Genomic DNA, 18,446 nt, shown 5'->3' on the forward strand with positions numbered 1-18,446 from the left:
ATTATGACTTCTTAAAATCATGACAATCTAAAAAATATATATTTTGATTCTATTTTAGAATTGACTCTTTATCTCAAATATGACTTGTTGAAAAATGTCTCATAATTTTCCAAAGCATGATTATTATTTTTTCAGTGTGGTGGAAATAGGCTACCATAGAAATGCAAACCTATGAAATAACTGGCAAAATCCTTTTAATAGTACATTTAATGATAAGATTCATTTTAACTTTTAATATGTAACTTTCATGGGTTGGCATTATTTTGACCAACAAGTAACCAACACATTTCTATCGTTCTGTTGTGTTGAACTTGGACTCATAATTTGTTGAAATCATAATTTATTTTTGGTTCAAAATTGGAATAGATGCGGACAGCCAGAGTAGCAAAGTCTAAAATCCATTTGATAGGGTTGGAAGGGTAGGTTCACAAGACGCTGTAAAATTACATGAAAATATACACTGGTGCTTGCTGTTCATACTGTAGATAAATAAGGCACAGTGTGAGATGATCAGCTCCCAGAAGGGAACTGTTTTGCTGTGAAATTCCATTCTGAAAAAACAGGTATAGCCACTCAAGGACATCATTTGGGTTTTCCTTTATCAGTCTGATGATGTTGTTTGGACAGGACATGCCTTCTAACATGATTAGGCTCTGTAAACTATAATGTTCATTGGTCAACCTACATAGGTGTTTTCAATGGCAGATAATAGAGATAACTAGAGCATGTTGATGACTGATATAATGCTGATATACACCGATCAGCCAAAACATTAAAACTACCTGCCAAATATTGTACCTAGTACAGTATATGATATAGGCTAATACAATTTAAATAAAGCAATTAAAAAGTACACATACCGAAATTAAACCAAGACACTTCCACAGAATGCACAAGAAATATGCATTATCCATTGACTTTAAACTGACTGTCAATATATCAAGCAAAACAGACTGTAGGTGTTTATTGTTGTTCAGTTAACAGGGTGACAGCAGGGAAATACTTGATTAGTTTTTGCTGAGATCTTTGGTGTCCCTCAGAATGGAATTTCCATGTAAAAATTATATTGGAAATGCAACATACTGTATGTGTATATGGATAATTATGGTATTTTTGATGCAAGTTTCTATTTCTTTTAGTCCTGAAGCTTTAGTGGGGAAAGAGGACAAAAATGAAAGTGTCACCTAAACCTCTCAAATAGGTTGTCCATGGCCAAATATAACCATCAAATGTACAGAGGACCCTTAAAATGATTTTTTTATTTTATATTTATAACTGTTGACTTATTTAATTGCTCATTACAGTTAACTGACTATATTTGATCTGTCTCTCTTCTAGAAATTTCCTATATTATTATTATTTTAATATTGCCTATTTAAAATGTTTGGTATGTCAACATGCTTACAGTGCTTAAATTTATGACATTCAATTGTCAAATTAGCGTGATGTGAATCAGTGTTTCTCAACCAGGGGGCCCACTCAGAGGCCACAGTACTCTTCTAAGGGGCCTGCAAAATGACTCAAAATTAATTTACAATATAAAATATAAAATGTTAAAATGCTGAAATTTTTAAACTTAAAATGCTAAAATTCTTTAAATTAAGATTTAGGCCGACAACTTCTAAACATCCTCTTTCTGAAACTTAAGAAATCAATAATGTAATTGTGATCATTTAAATTTATTGACACCTCTATTTTCGAAAGGGAGGGGGACTTTGAATATCGTCTCCGACAGTGAGTGGCCTTGGAGTCAAAAATGTTGGAAACTACCAATGTAAATAGAGTAAATCTGAGCTTTTGTCAGTCAGTTTTTTCTCACAAACTAATGAATGTGCCATTTGCCCGTTTCATTTCCTTTTTTTATTTTACACTTTATATGTTATATAAAATATATTACTTCCTATGAAGTCACTAAGAAGCAACCTAACTCAACATTAAGAAAAACCCAACTCAACATTAAGCCCCCCCCCCCCCAAAAAAAACAAGTTATCCAGTCATATTGTGCTCGGTCTTACCACATGTAGCTGTAGCACTGTCTCTCTTGAAAGCCTCTAGTATGCAACTGCCAGAACCAGGTCTGGCTCCACAGGGGGCCTGTCCCACCCAATCATGGGCTTGGCCCACCTTGATAACCGCACCCCCTGGAGGGTTCAATGGCTCACCTTACATTTCAGAGCTGGAGCCGGACCTGGCCAGAACAGCATTGCATTACTGGCAATCTCCTGATCAATTAGAGAACAAGCGGTGACAGCGTCCTCTTCTGCGTGTCATATCTAGCTACTCTGTTCCTTCCTTGTTATTCAGTGAACTCAAAACCACTGAAACAGTACAGGCGATCGCCCCTCCATGATGTTGCATTATAACATCAAAACAGAGGCAGGGATGTTAATTTTGTGCAGTGTTCAATTGCCATTTAATGTCATGTAAATACTCCATAAGACCATGTAGCAGAACAACATAACTCAAATTACAGGCCTTAATAAAATTAGTTGTATTTAGAGATGCCATAGCATCTAGTGTGCTGATGACATTAATAACATACCAGTAACTTTACCACACAGTAGGGTACCTACGTTTAATCTAAGGGCGCATGGGTAAAAGATGAAGAGACAGATTGTTCGTGACTGTACATTTTTCTTTATTTTAATTTTATCGTTAGCACAGTTCTAGAAATGCATTGGGAAGAGGGAGAACTTCCTCACAGGGGAGAAAGACTGACACTATAGGAAAGAAGTGACAAGACAGTTGCTGCATTTTGATGTGTAAATACATTTCTACAAATTTTCCATCAGTGAAGAATGACTACGCTACTTAAAAGAATTCACGCGCCCTCAAGGACATCACGAGATCCTCTCAAATATTCCTTTGTTATGTTATATATAGATACATATTACCTATGTGGTGTGGCATCACATCTGGTCTCACAGGAGAGTCTTGGGTGCGGGGCGACAGACCCATGGCCCATCAAGCCATGGACGCAACCACATAAAAAGGTTTTATTCATGACATGCATTTAGCCAAGCAAAGTATGCTTTATAATAGAGCAAGCTGGACCAACCGCTCACTGTTATGAACTGATATGACCATTAATAATCAATAGTGAGCAATTAGGAACGTTAATGACATGTTGCTCAGATCAATGTGTTTTTAAACGTCATCTTAAAAATCTGCGTTATTCAAAAGCTCTTTGATAAAAAGAAATGATCTGCATAATGACATCCACAACATCCCCCTCTTGCCATAGCCTCTGTTCTGAGTTGCCCACAAATATCACTGCCGTCTCCCAATGCCCTTTTGTCTGGAAGGTAGTGTGGGGCCAGAGGAGGGTGTGTAGGTGCATGTGGCTTTGTGTATTTGTTGGCAAGTGTGTGTGAGTGTTTATTTGTGTATGCATGTGATTTAAAAAGCCAGCTAGGGTCCCCCTGCACTATGAAAGTGTTGTAGTTCTGAATCTTGACGACAGAGCTACAGGACCTGCCCTCCCACATCTGAAGACTGGTCACTTCCACTGGAGCCGCTCTGAGCTCGCTTTATGTACAAATTCAACAGTTTCAGCTGAAAAGAGAGAGAACGTATGTTACAGCATACTCCAAAGTTTAGCTCTGCAAATTTGAAGAAAATCAGGTCTTCAACAAGAGAAAATGGCTCACCTTGCTGCCAGACAGCTGGCTAAGATGAGGTTTAAGATCCTCTCCAATGACAGCATAGATGGCCACCAAGCAAAATACACACGCTTTTCGTACACTGCTCTCAGAGTTATCATAACCCTACAAAGAAAAGCACATTTATAAAATCGCAAGCATGCAAAGACCATTTTCACCAAGAGCATACAGTATAACCATACAAGATCCTCATTCCTCAAATAAGTCAATGGTTTTATTAAAGAAAATATTGCATACGTCCATTAGGGGGTGCCCGTAATGTTGAATAATATGCAAGAGGAACAACAAGTTTATTTTGTGCTTTATTGCACCAAATAGTGTATAGGATTCTTGTACAGCATCTTGAGGTATGAAGACATCTCCACAAACCAAAGCATGATGATCTGGCTATATAATATAGTAATTACCTGAATGAGCCCCGGGACCATCTCTGGGAGCATTTGAAGTAGACCCTCTTTGGGCAACCGGTCAATGACTTTGGTGAGCATCTTGATGGCAGCCAGATTAATGGGGTAGTCGGCCGACTGGATGATGGGACACAACACTTTGATACACTGATCGGGACTTATAGAGGTGGCCAACATAGATGCCGCCTCTTCTGCAGCCCGCACCACCTGATACAGAGTAAAAAGGACATTTAGGCTGGCATAAAAAAAAAAAAAAAAAAAAAAAACTCAGTTTAATGTGTCTATTGGGTTGCATGTCTATCTAAACGATCCTGAGTGTGTCATTGATGTTTTGTTATGCCTGACCTCTTTGTGTGGGTCTTTATGTGCTTCCAGGGTCTTCATGATTGTGAGTTCTGCATAGTTTTTAAATCTCCAAGGTTGCCTGTTAAGGATCTCCTTCAACACCCGCAGTGCTAATGCCCGGATGACATGCTGAGAGAGGGTAAGAGAAATATAGGTAAGTATATAAGCAAATAAAATAATACTTATGTCTAGGCCCAGACAGAATCTATTTTTTAGAATTCTAATTTTTTCAAATTTTCTATGTTGATTTTAAGGGAAAATCTGCAGAAATCTTCAGAATGGAGTAAAACATAGTAAAATTTACATTGTTAAATGGAGCTTACACTTGTACTACACTCTTATTGGTAGTTGAAGAATGATGCAAGTTGCCTAAAATGCAGCTTATATGACTTAAAATAATGTTTTATAACAGCTTTTAATAACTGAGATACCACAAGGAATTTGTACTTTTAGAAATTCATTGTCAGTTCATGTAAAATACACTGGTAAAGGCAAAAAGGTGATTAAAATGGTTTAAAACTTAAAGACCCCATTTACACCTGGTATTAAGATGCATTTCAGTTGATCTGATCACATGTAGTCAGTGCTAAATACAGGTCTAAACAAGGTCTAAAACATATTGTGATCGGATAACAAAAACCACATTCGGTAGTAGTCAAAAATGCATGTAACCGCATCACATCTGAGGTGTAAACACTAATCCATCCTGTATATGTCCCGGACAGAAGTGAAGCACCACTTCTCACCTGTCAATCAACCGCTGCGCTAAAACAAGAGTTTAAACCGTGCCGGTTACGATTGGCTTTAAAAGGAAATAACCGTACGTATGGAAAAATTGAAAAAGCGGATATATACACCAGCATGGAAACTTCACAGATCTCCTTCAGTATGTCTGATATCAACATGCAGAAACACAGATGAGAAGCACGAACATCTGAAGCTACTTTAATACCGATGCTCCACTAAAACAATGGTTAATTCTGCTTGAAATGTTGCATTTGTGCCTAAATTACATTTTAGCCGCATTTGGGAGAAACAGCGTGCTGTTTTTCCCCGCTTTGTCTTTCATTAATTCTTTGCGGTTTATTATCATGCTGTAACACACTGACAGAGTGATTGATGTATGTCACCACGAAACCCATCGAAATCCGAATACAAGTGGTCACAGGAGACGCATTTAAGCGACCAGGTGTATACAGTGATGTGTCTCACCTGACCACATGTGATCGGATCACCCGAGATGCATCTTAATACCAGGTGGAAATGTGGTCAAATGATCACCATTTACAGGACCTAGCATATACACTTTCCCTTTTACATTAATTTATATTTCAACCTAAAATCTGGAAATGAAAAATCCCACGGACACAACTACCTGGGTGCAGATTCCTACTCATGACTCCTATTTGAGCTGTAAGAACTTCTAGAGCAACAGCATGTGTTTGTGTGTACCTCTCCATCGCCAAGTGTCTCAAGAAGTAGCAGAAGGATTGTTTTGAAGTGCTCGTCCCAAACATGTAATTGTGTTTCTCTGATCAGCCGCATTAGCTCACACAATGCGGACTTCCTCTCTTCCACTCGCTCGCTATGATTCGAGAGCTCCTTCAGAAGCTCAGCAACCACCTCAGACTGGTCCACACCACTGTCTGCAAACACCACCAGCAGAAAGGAAATCAGACTCACTCACATGCTTGACTTCATCAAGCTGTTATAAAGTCACATGCAATTGCTTAGATAGTACACAAACAATTCACTTAAGAAGTGCACTGTCTTACCATCTGTGAGGGACTCAGTATCTTGGTCTGCATCTTTCAGGCATTTATTAAAAGGGGAGGAGGTGAAGGAGGAGTCAGAATAGCTGACTGGCTGGTATTCTCGTGTTGGGCGGGGACTTGAGGAGAGGAGCGGTATAGTATTTAGAAGAGAGGTCTTGTTATCTAGCGCTGTCCGGCCAGAGTCTGTAGTTTCAGCACCTCTCTGCACAGATACAGGCTGAGGTTCAGGACAGATTTATAATACATCAACACATAAGTGACAGGCATTTAGATCTGTGTACTTTATCATTTTAAACACTAATTTTTCAGTTGAATGAAGATTAAACAAAAGAAATTAACCAACGAAAGGCCAAATAGAATCATAAGCTCAGTGTTGCTCATACAAATAAGTGATATTTCACTAAAAAGAATGTTTTGGCAAGAAATAGATTATTACTTCTTCTCCATCCCCATCTCTTTTTTGCAGTGGTTCTGTCATGTCCTCTTGGCTGCGGACGCTTAAGTTCTGGATTGCCTGACTGACTCCTCTCAGAGAGCTGTAGATCTCCTCAGAGTTCATGTTTTCTGTATCGTATTCAAATGCACTGTGCACACATAAAAAAAAAAGGTAACGTTTTGTTATCCAGAGTGGCTGATCAAACATCAGTTTTATTTATGTTGCATCAAGGTTTGGATTCGGTGGACTGGAAGTGAATGCCGTACCTTGGTGAAGGTGTGTTCTGTGATGTGTTGGTAGGGGAGGTTAAAGGACTTGACCAACTGGCTGGTGATCTTGGGGTGTGTCGGGTGAGAGGGCTTCCCATTGGAGCCTGCAAAAGCAAAAAATGTCTTAGTGCTGAAGGAGAAGCGGGTGTCTTTAAAGCTGCACTACGTAACTTTGTGCTCTCTAGCGACATATGTGGTTGAAACTTAAAATTGCAAGCAATTTGCGGAAGGATACATTACATCAGTCGTATTTTGGCACTGCTCTTCTGGCGGATGAATCTCCCAATTTTAGCTTACCTGATCATCGCCTGTGTGTGATCATGACTGGCGCCGGAGTCTTAACGTGCTATTTTCATGTTGATGTTGTACGATTAAACATTTGAAATGAAAATATTACATGCTTTGACGAAGTTGCTTTTCTGACACTACACTTAAAGCACTTTTAAATAGAGAACAGGGGACTCTCCTCAGCCACCACCAGTAGATCTTAATATGATTTTACAAGTTTTTTATCTACTAATGTTTGAATTGTACTACAGTTTTCAATTTAAGAGTTTCAACTCATGATATGGCTGATACGAGTTCAATAGAAGACTTTATTATAATTGTACTATATTGTCCAGCCTCAGTTACTACAATAGCATGTCTATGCAATGCACACAACACCGTAAACCTAAAACACAAAACGAGGATTCAGTAATGATGGGGATAAAATATACTTTATTAAACGTAAAAATAATATGTTTAAATATGCAATATAACAATTACAAGAAGTAAATTCCAGAAGTCATACATTGCGATCGGTTAACACACGAGTAATGTTCAATTCATACAAGTGAAGGATAACAAGCAATATAAGCTTCAACAACCCTACCAGAAAACATATCCAAGCCTGATAGCAGGTAAACAACTTCACCAAACAGATAACAGATAAACATCCATCTAGACTCCAACAATGCTGTCCTGAACTGTGTGAGTGTTACTGAACTGAGCTGAACAGCGTAGTTAGTTTCTCCAACCAGAACATGAGACAGCCAGCACTTCTTTCTTGTGTGTATGGACATGACGTAATGACGCAAGAATGAACATCACAAGCCAGCGATTTCACGACAAATCGAACCCGACAGCTCAAAATACATATCGTTTTTATAGGCTTACCGTAGTGAATCGGGGTAAGGTAAGGACATTGTTTTGAACACTGATTGCTTATGTACTCAATCAATAAATGGCAATTTGTTAATTTTGTTAATTTTTAACCAAAAAAATCTTACATAGTGCAGCTCTAAGTTTTCCTGAATGTTTTTTAATGGTCCTATAAAGTTTATTGTCCCCTTGGTTTTACTATGCTTATTGTTACTGATGTTTACATGATGTTTTAGTAAAAACTTTTTTTAAAAATCTTGGCATTACTAAAATAAATGGGAGCAAGCATGGTGCATTAGTAACGTTTCTCACCTGGGCTGTGTTGCCTGTGTTCCGCAGGTGATTCTGCAATAATCTGGTGGCTCCATCTTGAAAAGTTTTCGGCAGTGCCGCTAGAAGCATTGTGAATTCTGGTGTGTTCAGTTGGAATAGTGAAATCAATACAGACTGTGCTGCCTGTAATCAAAGGATATGATTAACTTCAAACCAAATTAACACCACCAGAAGAAACAATTTTCAACTATAAATACATGGAAGCCTCACAATTTAATGATTTAACTGAAGGATTTTTTGGGGCATTGACACAATGCAGGACATTAATAAAACTCTTATATTTTGTTTATGCAAGAATGAATGTGCATATTTTGTACCTTTCTGACGTCTGAGCTCTTGGGCTCAGTGGTCCATGTGATGATACGTGACACTGCCAGTCTGGTTTCACTTGAGTTGACAAAATCCTGCGGCTCCATTTGTAGTGTCAGTGTTTCTATGTACTTCAAAATGGCCACCTTCACCTGAAACATTATCCTCATGTTACAACCCTGCAATACAATTAGCTATCTGCTGACTAAAGCAAATTACATCAAGATAGTAACATTCATTACTCCTTCAGTAATATGTCTCCTTTATGGTGCTAAATGCTAAATCCAAGCTACAATTTTACCATCTCATCATAAAAGTCTCATTCACTTAAACATTTCCACAAACTGTACAGGAAAGCCACTCAAAAATCAAACCATTTTAACAGAATTTCCACATCATTAATGCTGCAATCCATCCGTTACCAGCAAACATACTAAGTCACAAAGCTTAACGTACAGGTGCATCTCAATAAATTAGAATGTCGTGGAAAAGTTCATTTATTTCAGTAATTCAACTCAAATTGTGAAACTCGTGTATTAAATAAATTCAATGCACACAGACTGAAGTAGTTTAAGTCTTTGGTTCTTTTAATTGTGATGATTTTGGCTCACATTTAACAAAAACCCACCAATTCACTATCTCAAAAAATTAGAATATGGTGACATGCCAATCAGCTAATCAACTCAAAACACCTGCAAAGGTTTCCTGAGCCTTCAAAATGGTCTCTCAGTTTGGTTCACTAGGCTACACAATCATGGGGAAGACTGCTGATCTGACAGTTGTCCAGAAGACAATCATTGACACCCTTCACAAGGAGGGTAAGCCACAAACATTCATTGCCAAAGAAGCTGGCTGTTCACAGAATGCTGTATCCAAGCATGTTAACAGAAAGTTGAGTGGAAGGAAAAAGTGTGGAAGAAAAAGATGCACAACCAACCAAGAGAACCGCAGCCTTATGACTGTCAAGCAAAATCGATTCAAGAATTTGGGTGAACTTCACAAGGAATGGACTGAGGCTGGGGTCAAGGCATCAAGAGCCACCACACACAGACATGTCAAGGAATTTGGCTACAGTTGTCGTATTCCTCTTGTTAAGCCACTTCTGAACCACAGACAACGTCAGAGGCGTCTTACCTGGGCTAAGGAGAAGAAGAACTGGACTGTTGCCCAGTGTTCCAAAGTCCTCTTTTCAGATGAGAGCAAGTTTTGTATTTCATTTGGAAACCAAGGTCCTAGAGTCTGGAGGAAGGGTGGAGAAGCTCATAGCCCAAGTTGCTTGAAGTCCAGTGTTAAGTTTCCACAGTCTGTGATGATTTGGGGTGCAATGTCATCTGCTGGTGTTGGTCCATAGTGTTTTTTGAAAACCAAAGTCACTGCATCCGTTTACCAAGAAATTTTGGAGCACTTCATGCTTCCTTCTGCTGACCAGCTTTTTAAAGATGCTGATTTCATTTTCCAGCAGGATTTGGCACCTGCCCACACTGCCAAAAGCACCAAAAGTTGGTTAAATGACCATGGTGTTGGTGTGCTTGACTGGCCAGCAAACTCACCAGACCTGAACCCCATAGAGAATCTATGGGGTATTGTCAAGAGGAAAATGAGAAACAAGAGACCAAAAAATGCAGATGAGCTGAAGGCCACTGTCAAAGAAACCTGGGCTTCCATACCACCTCAGCAGTGCCACAAACTGATCACCTCCATGCCACGCCGAATTGAGGCAGTAATTAAAGCAAAAGGAGCCCCTACCAAGTATTGAGTACATATACAGTAAATGAACATACTTTCCAGAAGGCCAACAATTCACTAAAAATGTTTTTTTTTTTATTGGTCTTCTGATGTATTCTAATTTTTTGAGATAGTGAATTGGTGGGTTTTTGTTAAATGTGAGCCAAAATCATCACAATTAAAAGAACCAAAGACTTAAACTACTTCAGTCTGTGTGCACTGAATTTATTTAATACACGAGTTTCACAATTTGAATTGAATTACTGAAATAAATGAACTTTTCCACGACATTCTAATTTATTGAGATGCACCTGTACATAACATTCAACAGTAATTGCAAGAAATGCAGCAAGACAGCAGGAGGCTTGAAGCTGGAGTGAGCGGAGACGGGTGTGATTGGACACAGCATAGTATTTCGAAAACAAAAGCTTATGCATCTCATTGTATTTGTGGTGCCAGGGGATTCATGCTTGCATTCATTGATGCGCCAATCTCTCTCGCTCTTCCTAAGTGGCAGACATATATAATCTATTTAAGAAAACAATATACTTCTTTAAAAGACCTCCCCTGATCAAGGTAATAACTAGGCCAAAATGGAATTTGAGCACTTTTTCATATTTTATTCACTGATTGAGGGGGAAAATCTGTGTAATTGTGGAATGCATTTAAATATGGTAAAATGTGTTAAATAAAGTTGTGAGTACTGCGGTCTTATTGATAGCTGAAAGCAATAAAAGATTAGAAAATATTTAATAAACAAACACACAAGGGTCAAGAAATGTGAAAAACATTTCTGAATAATGGCTATTCTAGTTCTGCAAAATAATAATAAAAAAAAAAAAAATTAAAAAAATAAGTTGAGCAAAAATGTTTGTCGCGCTTCAACTGATACTGATTTTTATGACCTATACATTTATTTTTAAGTGTAAAAAAGATATGCAAACCAATATTTAATTGTTTTATTTCTGACAAAATAACAACTAAACTAATATACTATGCATGGACATTAAATTATCATTACAATGAAAAATGTTGCTTACAATGCTAAGTGACGCATTTCTGTCAATCTTCTAACTTAAGCATGAATGGCTGGCTGTTACATAAACAGTCAAATAATTTCAACATATTAAAACATTGTTACTTTACCTGTGAACTCCACTATTTTCTAATGAATGCAAAGTGGTGTAACAAAGTTTTTGGGTGCTATTCTTTAGAGATGCACCATTGCATTTATTGGTTGACCCGATATTAAAGTAACAATGACCAAAAAATAAAAAATATTTATATATATATATATATATATATATATATATATATATATATATATATATATATATATATATATATATATATATATTGGTCAAACTGATTGTAAGACTCGATTTACTAAAAGTATTCTACTCATGAAAAGCTGGGAGATTTAGTTTGTGAAGGCTGTGCATTATAGATGTGTGAATATTGTTAAAAAATATCGGTCAAACCGACTATCTGTCTTATAACTAAAAGTATTCCACCCATGAGGAGCTTGGAAATTTGGTTTATGGGGGCTGCATGTAATAGATGTGTGAATATCGGTAAAAATATTGGTCAAAATGATCATTGTCTCTTTACTAAAAGTATTCCACTCATGAGGAGCTTGGGGAATTTGTTAGAGGGGGCTTCATGTTATAGATGTGTGAATATTGGTAAAAAAAAAAATATCGGTCAAACCGATTATCGGTCTCTTTACTAAAAGTATTCCACCCATGAGGGGCTGGGAGACTTTGTTTATGGGGGCTGTGCATTATAAGTGTGTGAATTTCAGTCAAACCGATTACTGGTCTCTCTCTACTGTGTTTCACACAGAAGAAGCTGGGAGATTTTGTTTGTGGGAGCTGTGCGTTATAGAATTGCTTCCCCTGTGTCTCACTGACCTGTACTACTTGGTACCACACTTGGATATTTTCCTGCAGTGTGCAAGCATGCCATCGCTTTCTGAGGGGAAGCAATTCTATAGCCCCGCCCCCATACCGGCAACAGCGCCTTTTCCCCTGTTTAAAAATGCACTTACCTTTAGGTTGGGTGTCTGTGTTTGGTCAACTGTGAATCTCATTAGGATGGTGAACTGTAGATCATTAGGGAAAGATTCTCTGAAGAAAATAAAATAAACTCTTGAGCATCGAGCACACTGTGAACACACCAAGTACAACTTTATTATCCAGACTTCATATCTCCAGACACAGTACATCCAACACACCTTGTGACATCTAGGGCTTTCTGTACTTTGGCTTGTACTGAGCCAAGCAGATCTGCTCCCATTTTCTTCAGCAGTTGTGTGAGCAGCACAAAGAGCCAATCCTGCAGGTCATCCTTATGAACTACAATGAAATCCACCAGTGTCTCCAGAAACATGCTAAAAACCTGCACAAAATTTGTCAGTAAAACATATCAGCATTATACAACAACAGCTCTATGAAACAAAAAAACTAACCATGTGCAATAGTAGTAAGCAGTATTGATAAATTCATGCATTCATTTTGTTCGATCTGAGGACATTCATTGTTTGCATTTGTTATAGATAGTTACGGCAGATGTTTTTTTTTTTTTTTTTTAATCTCTCAGCAGGAAAGTATCTAAGTAGTGCCATTGCCATCTCCCCCCTTTGTCTGAAATGTATAGAAATCCATAAGAATCCCCAATTGAATATCCCAAGAGATCAGAATAACTAAGAATAAAATAGTAAGAAAAAAAGTAATCCTGATGGTCCATACAATTAGTCCAGTGTTGGACAAAATGGTTAAAAAAAAAAAAAAAGCTTTGGAATATTTGTCTTGATGACATTTGACAAAATGATAGTTAGTGACTCTGAATATTATATTGACTTGTTTCACTTGGAATGGGAATGAATCACAGCTTTTCAAAGGGCATTGTGGGGTTCAAACTGCTTATCTGGGGAGATGATAAAGGTGCTACTTAGCTATTTACCTACTCAGGAAGTTAAAAAATAAACTGCCCTATTAAAGAATGAAGTTGTTTAAAAGAAACAGCATGCTAATTGTTACAGGAGTGACATTAGAACCAATATTCTGAAACATCAGGAATCCAGAATATTGATAGGATACTGCATTTTAAATAGGGGTCTGTTGTTTTGATTAACAAAACAAATTTGATAACAGCAAAGCAACAGATTAAGAGCAGGAACAACAGATTTTTTGTCATCTGTCAGACATCAGAAATTCATCATCCTATTTTGTTACTGATTAGTGTATTAGTAAAGAAGATCTCCCAGTTAGTGTCCCAAACATACAGCCAAAAAGACTGTATAATTGCTTTGCAGTAGGGGACATGTATTATTAGAGCAGCATCTCAGTTGATGGGTATAGTATAGGCATGACACAAAAACAAGCAGTCAGTCAAAATAAAACGCTTTGCACAAAAGTTAACCAAACTTACTCTCTACAGTTCCATCACAGGGTAAGGCATGAAAGAAAACAACAAAAAACAAAAAAAACGGGTGAATTTTTATAAACGCATACAAGTTAAAAACTGACTGCAACTTATTTATGGAAAAAGACCAAATCAATAATAATAATAATAAATATATATATATATATTAGGGGTGTAAATCAGACGTTTCATCACGATACAACCTTATATCAATTCTCTTGGCCTGCGATCCGATATTTGCCGATACCTCAAAGTCTGCTGTGATACAATTTAGATTCAGGTCCCTGCGATCGCTATTCCGATATTATGTGCCTATTTTACACAATCAATAAAAAAATGTTGGCCCTCAAATGCAACCAAAATATGTGAATATTTTATTGAGCTCTCTTAAAAATGCTAATTTAGAATCCACATTGGGACATCCACAACAAAATAAGGTACTTCAGATGTTGAAAAAAAAATATACAGATAATAATATAAAAAAATAACGTCACACACAAGTGATCATCAATCGTTTGATTACAGCTAATTTTTCAGTTTAATCCAATTCAAAATACTTAAATACCCATGACTTGTTTCCAACTATCTGTGCTATCGGCGGTTTTCTTGGCTACAACTTCCACAGTTGTAATGAAAAATTCTGTTACAGTTAACTGGGATAAATGTTAGTAAGGTTTTTGATGTGTAGATATGTAAAGTCTTATAACTGATGCTGGAGTTGGGCAGCAGGTGTTTCTCTTTCCTTCAGAATGTCGGCGTTGTCAAGATGTTTCACATGGTTGAACTTCTCCATGGTATTTTAAAAAAGTAAAATTCAAATGGGTCGTATGTGCAATGATATCGATGGAAGCCCAAATTAATCGCGCATATGAGCCACTCTGCGTTTGTCACGAGAGTTCACATTATATTGAGCGCCCGGTTGACGTGCTCACACTGATCCTGTCACTGGTTTGGAGCTCGCGTTTCACGGGAAGCATGGTTGACGCGTGCGCAGGATAGCAGAATACAATTTGGCTTCAAAGACCCCACGCACATCCGTGTCCCACATGAAAAGCGTATTTAGCGCTCAAAGTCAAATGAATGCAATAAGGTTGCTTTATCACCTGAAGGAAATGTGTACAGACGTGGCTGACATGAGAGTATTAAAATATAGGTACATCTTAAAAAAATTTCTATATCGATATTTACGCGTTGTATCGATAACACTGGATTGTTGGTTATTGGACTGATGCATCGATCCAGATCGATGAATCATTACACCCCTTATATATATATATATATATATATATACACACACACATACACACACACAGGCGGCCAAATGTTTGGAATAATGTACAGATATTGCTCTTATGGAAAGAAATTCGTACTTTTACTCACCAAAGTGTCATTCAACTGATCACAATCTATAGTCAGGACATTAATAACATGAATAATACAATTTCAGAACTTCTTAAACTACTTCAAATATTTCTCATCAAAAAATCCTCCACATGCAGCAATGACAGCTTTGCAGATCCTTGGCATTCTTGCTGTCAGTTTGTCCAGATACTCGGGTGACATTTCACCTCACGCTTCCTGTAGCACTTGCCATAGACGTGGCTGTCTTGTCGGGCACTTCTCACGCACCTTACAGTCTAGCTGATCCCACAAAAGCTCAATGGGGTTAAGATCCATAACACTCTTTTCCAGTTATGTGTTGTTCAATGTCTGTGTTTCTTTGCCCACTCTAACCTTTTCTTTTTGTTTTTCTGTTTCAAAAGTGGCTTTTTCTTTGCAATTCGTCCCATAAGGCCTGCACCCCTGAGTCTTCTCTTTACTGTTGTACATGAAACTGGTGTTGAGCAGGTAGAATTCAATGAAGCTGTCAGCTGAGGACATGTGAGGTGTCTGTTTCTCAAACTAGAGACTCTGATGTACTTATCCTCTTGTTTAGTTGTACATCTGGCCTTCCACATCTCTTTCTGTCCTTGTTAGAGCCAGTTGTCCTTTGTCTTTGAAGACTGTAGTGTACACCTTTGTATGAAATCTTCATTTTGTGGCAATTTCAAGCATTGTATAGCCTTCATTCCTCAAAACAATGATTGACTGATGAGTTTCTAGAGAGAGCTGTTTCTTTTTTGCCATTTTTGACCTAATATTGACCTTAAGATATGCCAGTCCATTACATACTGTGGCAACTCAAAAATAAACACAAAGACAATGTTAAGCTTCATTTAATGAACCATATAGCTTTCAGTTGTGTTTGATATAATGGCAAGTGATTTTCTAGTACAAATTAGCAATTTAGCATGATTACTCAAGGATAAGGTGTTGGAGTGATGGCTGCTGGAAATGGGGCCTGTCTAGATCAAAAATGACTTTTTTCAAATAGAGATGGTGCTGTTTTTTTACATCAGTAATGTCCTGACTATACTTTGTGATCAGTTGAATGCCACTTTGGTGAATTAAAGTACCAATTTCCTTCCGATACAGCAAAATCTGTACAATATTCCAAATGTTTGGCCGCCAGTGTATATACATATACACTAACGTTCAAAAGTTTGGGTCACTTACTCATTCTTTATTTTTATTTTTTCACATTTTAGAATAATAGTAAAGTCATCAAAACTATGGAATAACATAAATGGAACTATGGGAATTATGTTGTGACTAAAAAAAAATCCAAAATAAATCAAATCTGTGTTATAGTTTAGCATCTTCAAAGTTGTCACCCTTTTCCTAGAATTTTCAGAAATGTACTCTTGACATTTTCTCAACCAACTTCTTGAGGTATCACCCTGGGATACTTTTTAAACTGTATTGAAGGAGTTCCCATCAATGTTGGGCACTTATTGGCTGCTTTTCTTAATTATTCGGTCCAAGTCATCCATTACAAAAACGTTTTTTTTTTTTTAAATAAAATGTTAGTTTTGTAATGAAATAAATTAATATGGTGGCACAATTATATTTTTGTCTACAAAACTAAATTTCAAACATTTAAGCATACGCCTTCAGATCAAAAGATTTTTAAGATCATGAGAAACATTTCAGTCAAGTGACCCCAAACTTTTGAGTGGTAGTGTATATCTATATATAATTATTATTATTTCACTGCTGTCAAGGAAAAAGTTTAACTTGCATACACTAAAAATTAAGAAAAAAAAAAAAAAAGAAAGAAAAAAAAAAGTGATTTTTCAGACCCCTGAAGAACAGTTAAGGGAGCTGTACAATGTGATTGTATTGGACAGAAGAGTGAGAATGAGTGTGTATTATACCTTAAAGGAGGCAGAACTGATACCGGATTCTGCCGTGCCGAAGCCTCTGGAATCACGCTGCAAATCAGAAAGAGGAGCGGGCCATAAGCCCAGCAATCAGATACATGGGGCGGAGCTACGGCCTACCCGACAAGATAGAGGATGCCAGAAGGAGATTCCAGGACAACGTTTCGAGTAAGAGAGAGAGAGAGAGACACCTCAAACGCAGGTTAGTCTGTGTGTTCGTGTGTGCGGGACTGGGCTGTCAAGGGTAGGAATTGGCAGGGAACCTGGCGATACGATATTTTATCAATATTCAAGTTGTGTCGTATTATATCAATAAACCTGCAATGTTATATTGCAATCTTTTACTCTATTCTCTTTCATCTTTATTGGACTTTGCGCATCTAGTGCCCTGCTTTATTTCACTGTAGAGGCATAGAAGCAGCACGTAGGGTGTCAGTAAAGAAATAAAAAAAACGATGCGAGGGAGTAACGTACCTTGGTTTCAGCTAGAGATGTCAAAAGTACTGGCACAAGGGTACCAAGTTAATACTAATATAAAAAAAGATGTCACAATACCAGTGTTTGGCCAGTACCCCCAGTACCAACTCAATTTGATACCCACACACTGTCTGACTTGCACACAACTGCTTTTAAATGCTCACACACGAATCTGTCATATTTGGAGTAAATAATGAATGTGCAATTAATCAAACTAAAATTGTGATGTCCTAGTGTGATTATTAAACTGCAAAATGCTGCAATCTTAGTCTGCATGAACTGCGTGCTTTAAAGTGAATGTGTGAATTCGGCCGCTCATACTCATACACTGGAAACTCCAAACAACATTGAGAATAATTTGCATTGTATGAGATGACAAAGCAGAGCACTAAGCTACTGTGAAGCACGCAGCACATGTAGACTAAACATTTATATAAATAAATCACAGCATTTGCGCTTTAATTATCACAATGAGCCATGTAGCGAATTGTTTATCAGGACAAGTGAAGCCTCCGTCAAAAAGTCAAAATAAAAGCTAGACACTTGAAATTGAAGATATTGTGATGGAAACATATTACAAATGTAAAGTAAAATGAAATATTCACTGTAGTAATAATAATGAAAATATTAAAAGGGGGCCTCGGTAGCTCAGCGAGTAAAGACGCTGACTACCACCTTTGGAGTCGCAAGTTTGAATCCAGGGCGTGCTGAGTGACTCCAACCAGGTCTCCTAAGCAACCAAATTGGCCCGGTTGTTAGGGAGGGTAGAGTCACATGGGGTAACCTCCTCATCGTCGCTATAATGTGGTTCTCGCTCTCTCTTGGGGGGGGGGGGGTGCGTGGTGAGTTGTGCATGGATGCCGCGGAGAATAGCGT

The 18,446-nt window shown here is 37.7% G+C and overlaps 1 protein-coding gene across 31 annotated transcripts in view; it reads right to left on the reverse strand.

Moving 5' to 3' along the window:
- Window positions 1-2,584: 2,584 nt before the first annotated feature.
- Window positions 2,585-18,446, reverse strand: part of LOC127421299 (CLIP-associating protein 2-like) — a 76,443-nt gene continuing 60,581 nt past the window's right edge. For 14 of the 31 annotated variants that reach the window (XM_051664242.1, XM_051664266.1, XM_051664238.1 and 11 more), the window contains 13 exons: window positions 17,088-17,144; window positions 12,641-12,804; window positions 12,455-12,533; window positions 8,688-8,831; window positions 8,350-8,493; window positions 6,892-6,998; window positions 6,626-6,773; window positions 6,190-6,391; window positions 5,867-6,060; window positions 4,415-4,543; window positions 4,070-4,276; window positions 3,651-3,767; window positions 2,585-3,555 (listed from right to left, as the gene is read on the reverse strand). In XM_051664242.1, coding sequence (XP_051520202.1) covers window positions 3,466-3,555; window positions 3,651-3,767; window positions 4,070-4,276; window positions 4,415-4,543; window positions 5,867-6,060; window positions 6,190-6,391; window positions 6,626-6,773; window positions 6,892-6,998; window positions 8,350-8,493; window positions 8,688-8,831; window positions 12,455-12,533; window positions 12,641-12,804; window positions 17,088-17,144 — 1,782 coding nt within the window. In that variant the 3' untranslated portion in view covers window positions 2,585-3,465. The remainder of the gene's footprint in view (window positions 3,556-3,650; window positions 3,768-4,069; window positions 4,277-4,414; window positions 4,544-5,866; window positions 6,061-6,189; window positions 6,392-6,625; window positions 6,774-6,891; window positions 6,999-8,349; window positions 8,494-8,687; window positions 8,832-12,454; window positions 12,534-12,640; window positions 12,805-17,087; window positions 17,145-18,446) is intronic. The other 17 variants (XM_051664269.1, XM_051664265.1, XM_051664261.1 and 14 more) reach the window with 3 other exon arrangements.

Source organism: Myxocyprinus asiaticus, chromosome 30 (genome assembly GCF_019703515.2).
Source record: "Myxocyprinus asiaticus isolate MX2 ecotype Aquarium Trade chromosome 30, UBuf_Myxa_2, whole genome shotgun sequence".
NCBI classification, from domain to species: Eukaryota; Metazoa; Chordata; class Actinopteri; order Cypriniformes; family Catostomidae; genus Myxocyprinus; species Myxocyprinus asiaticus.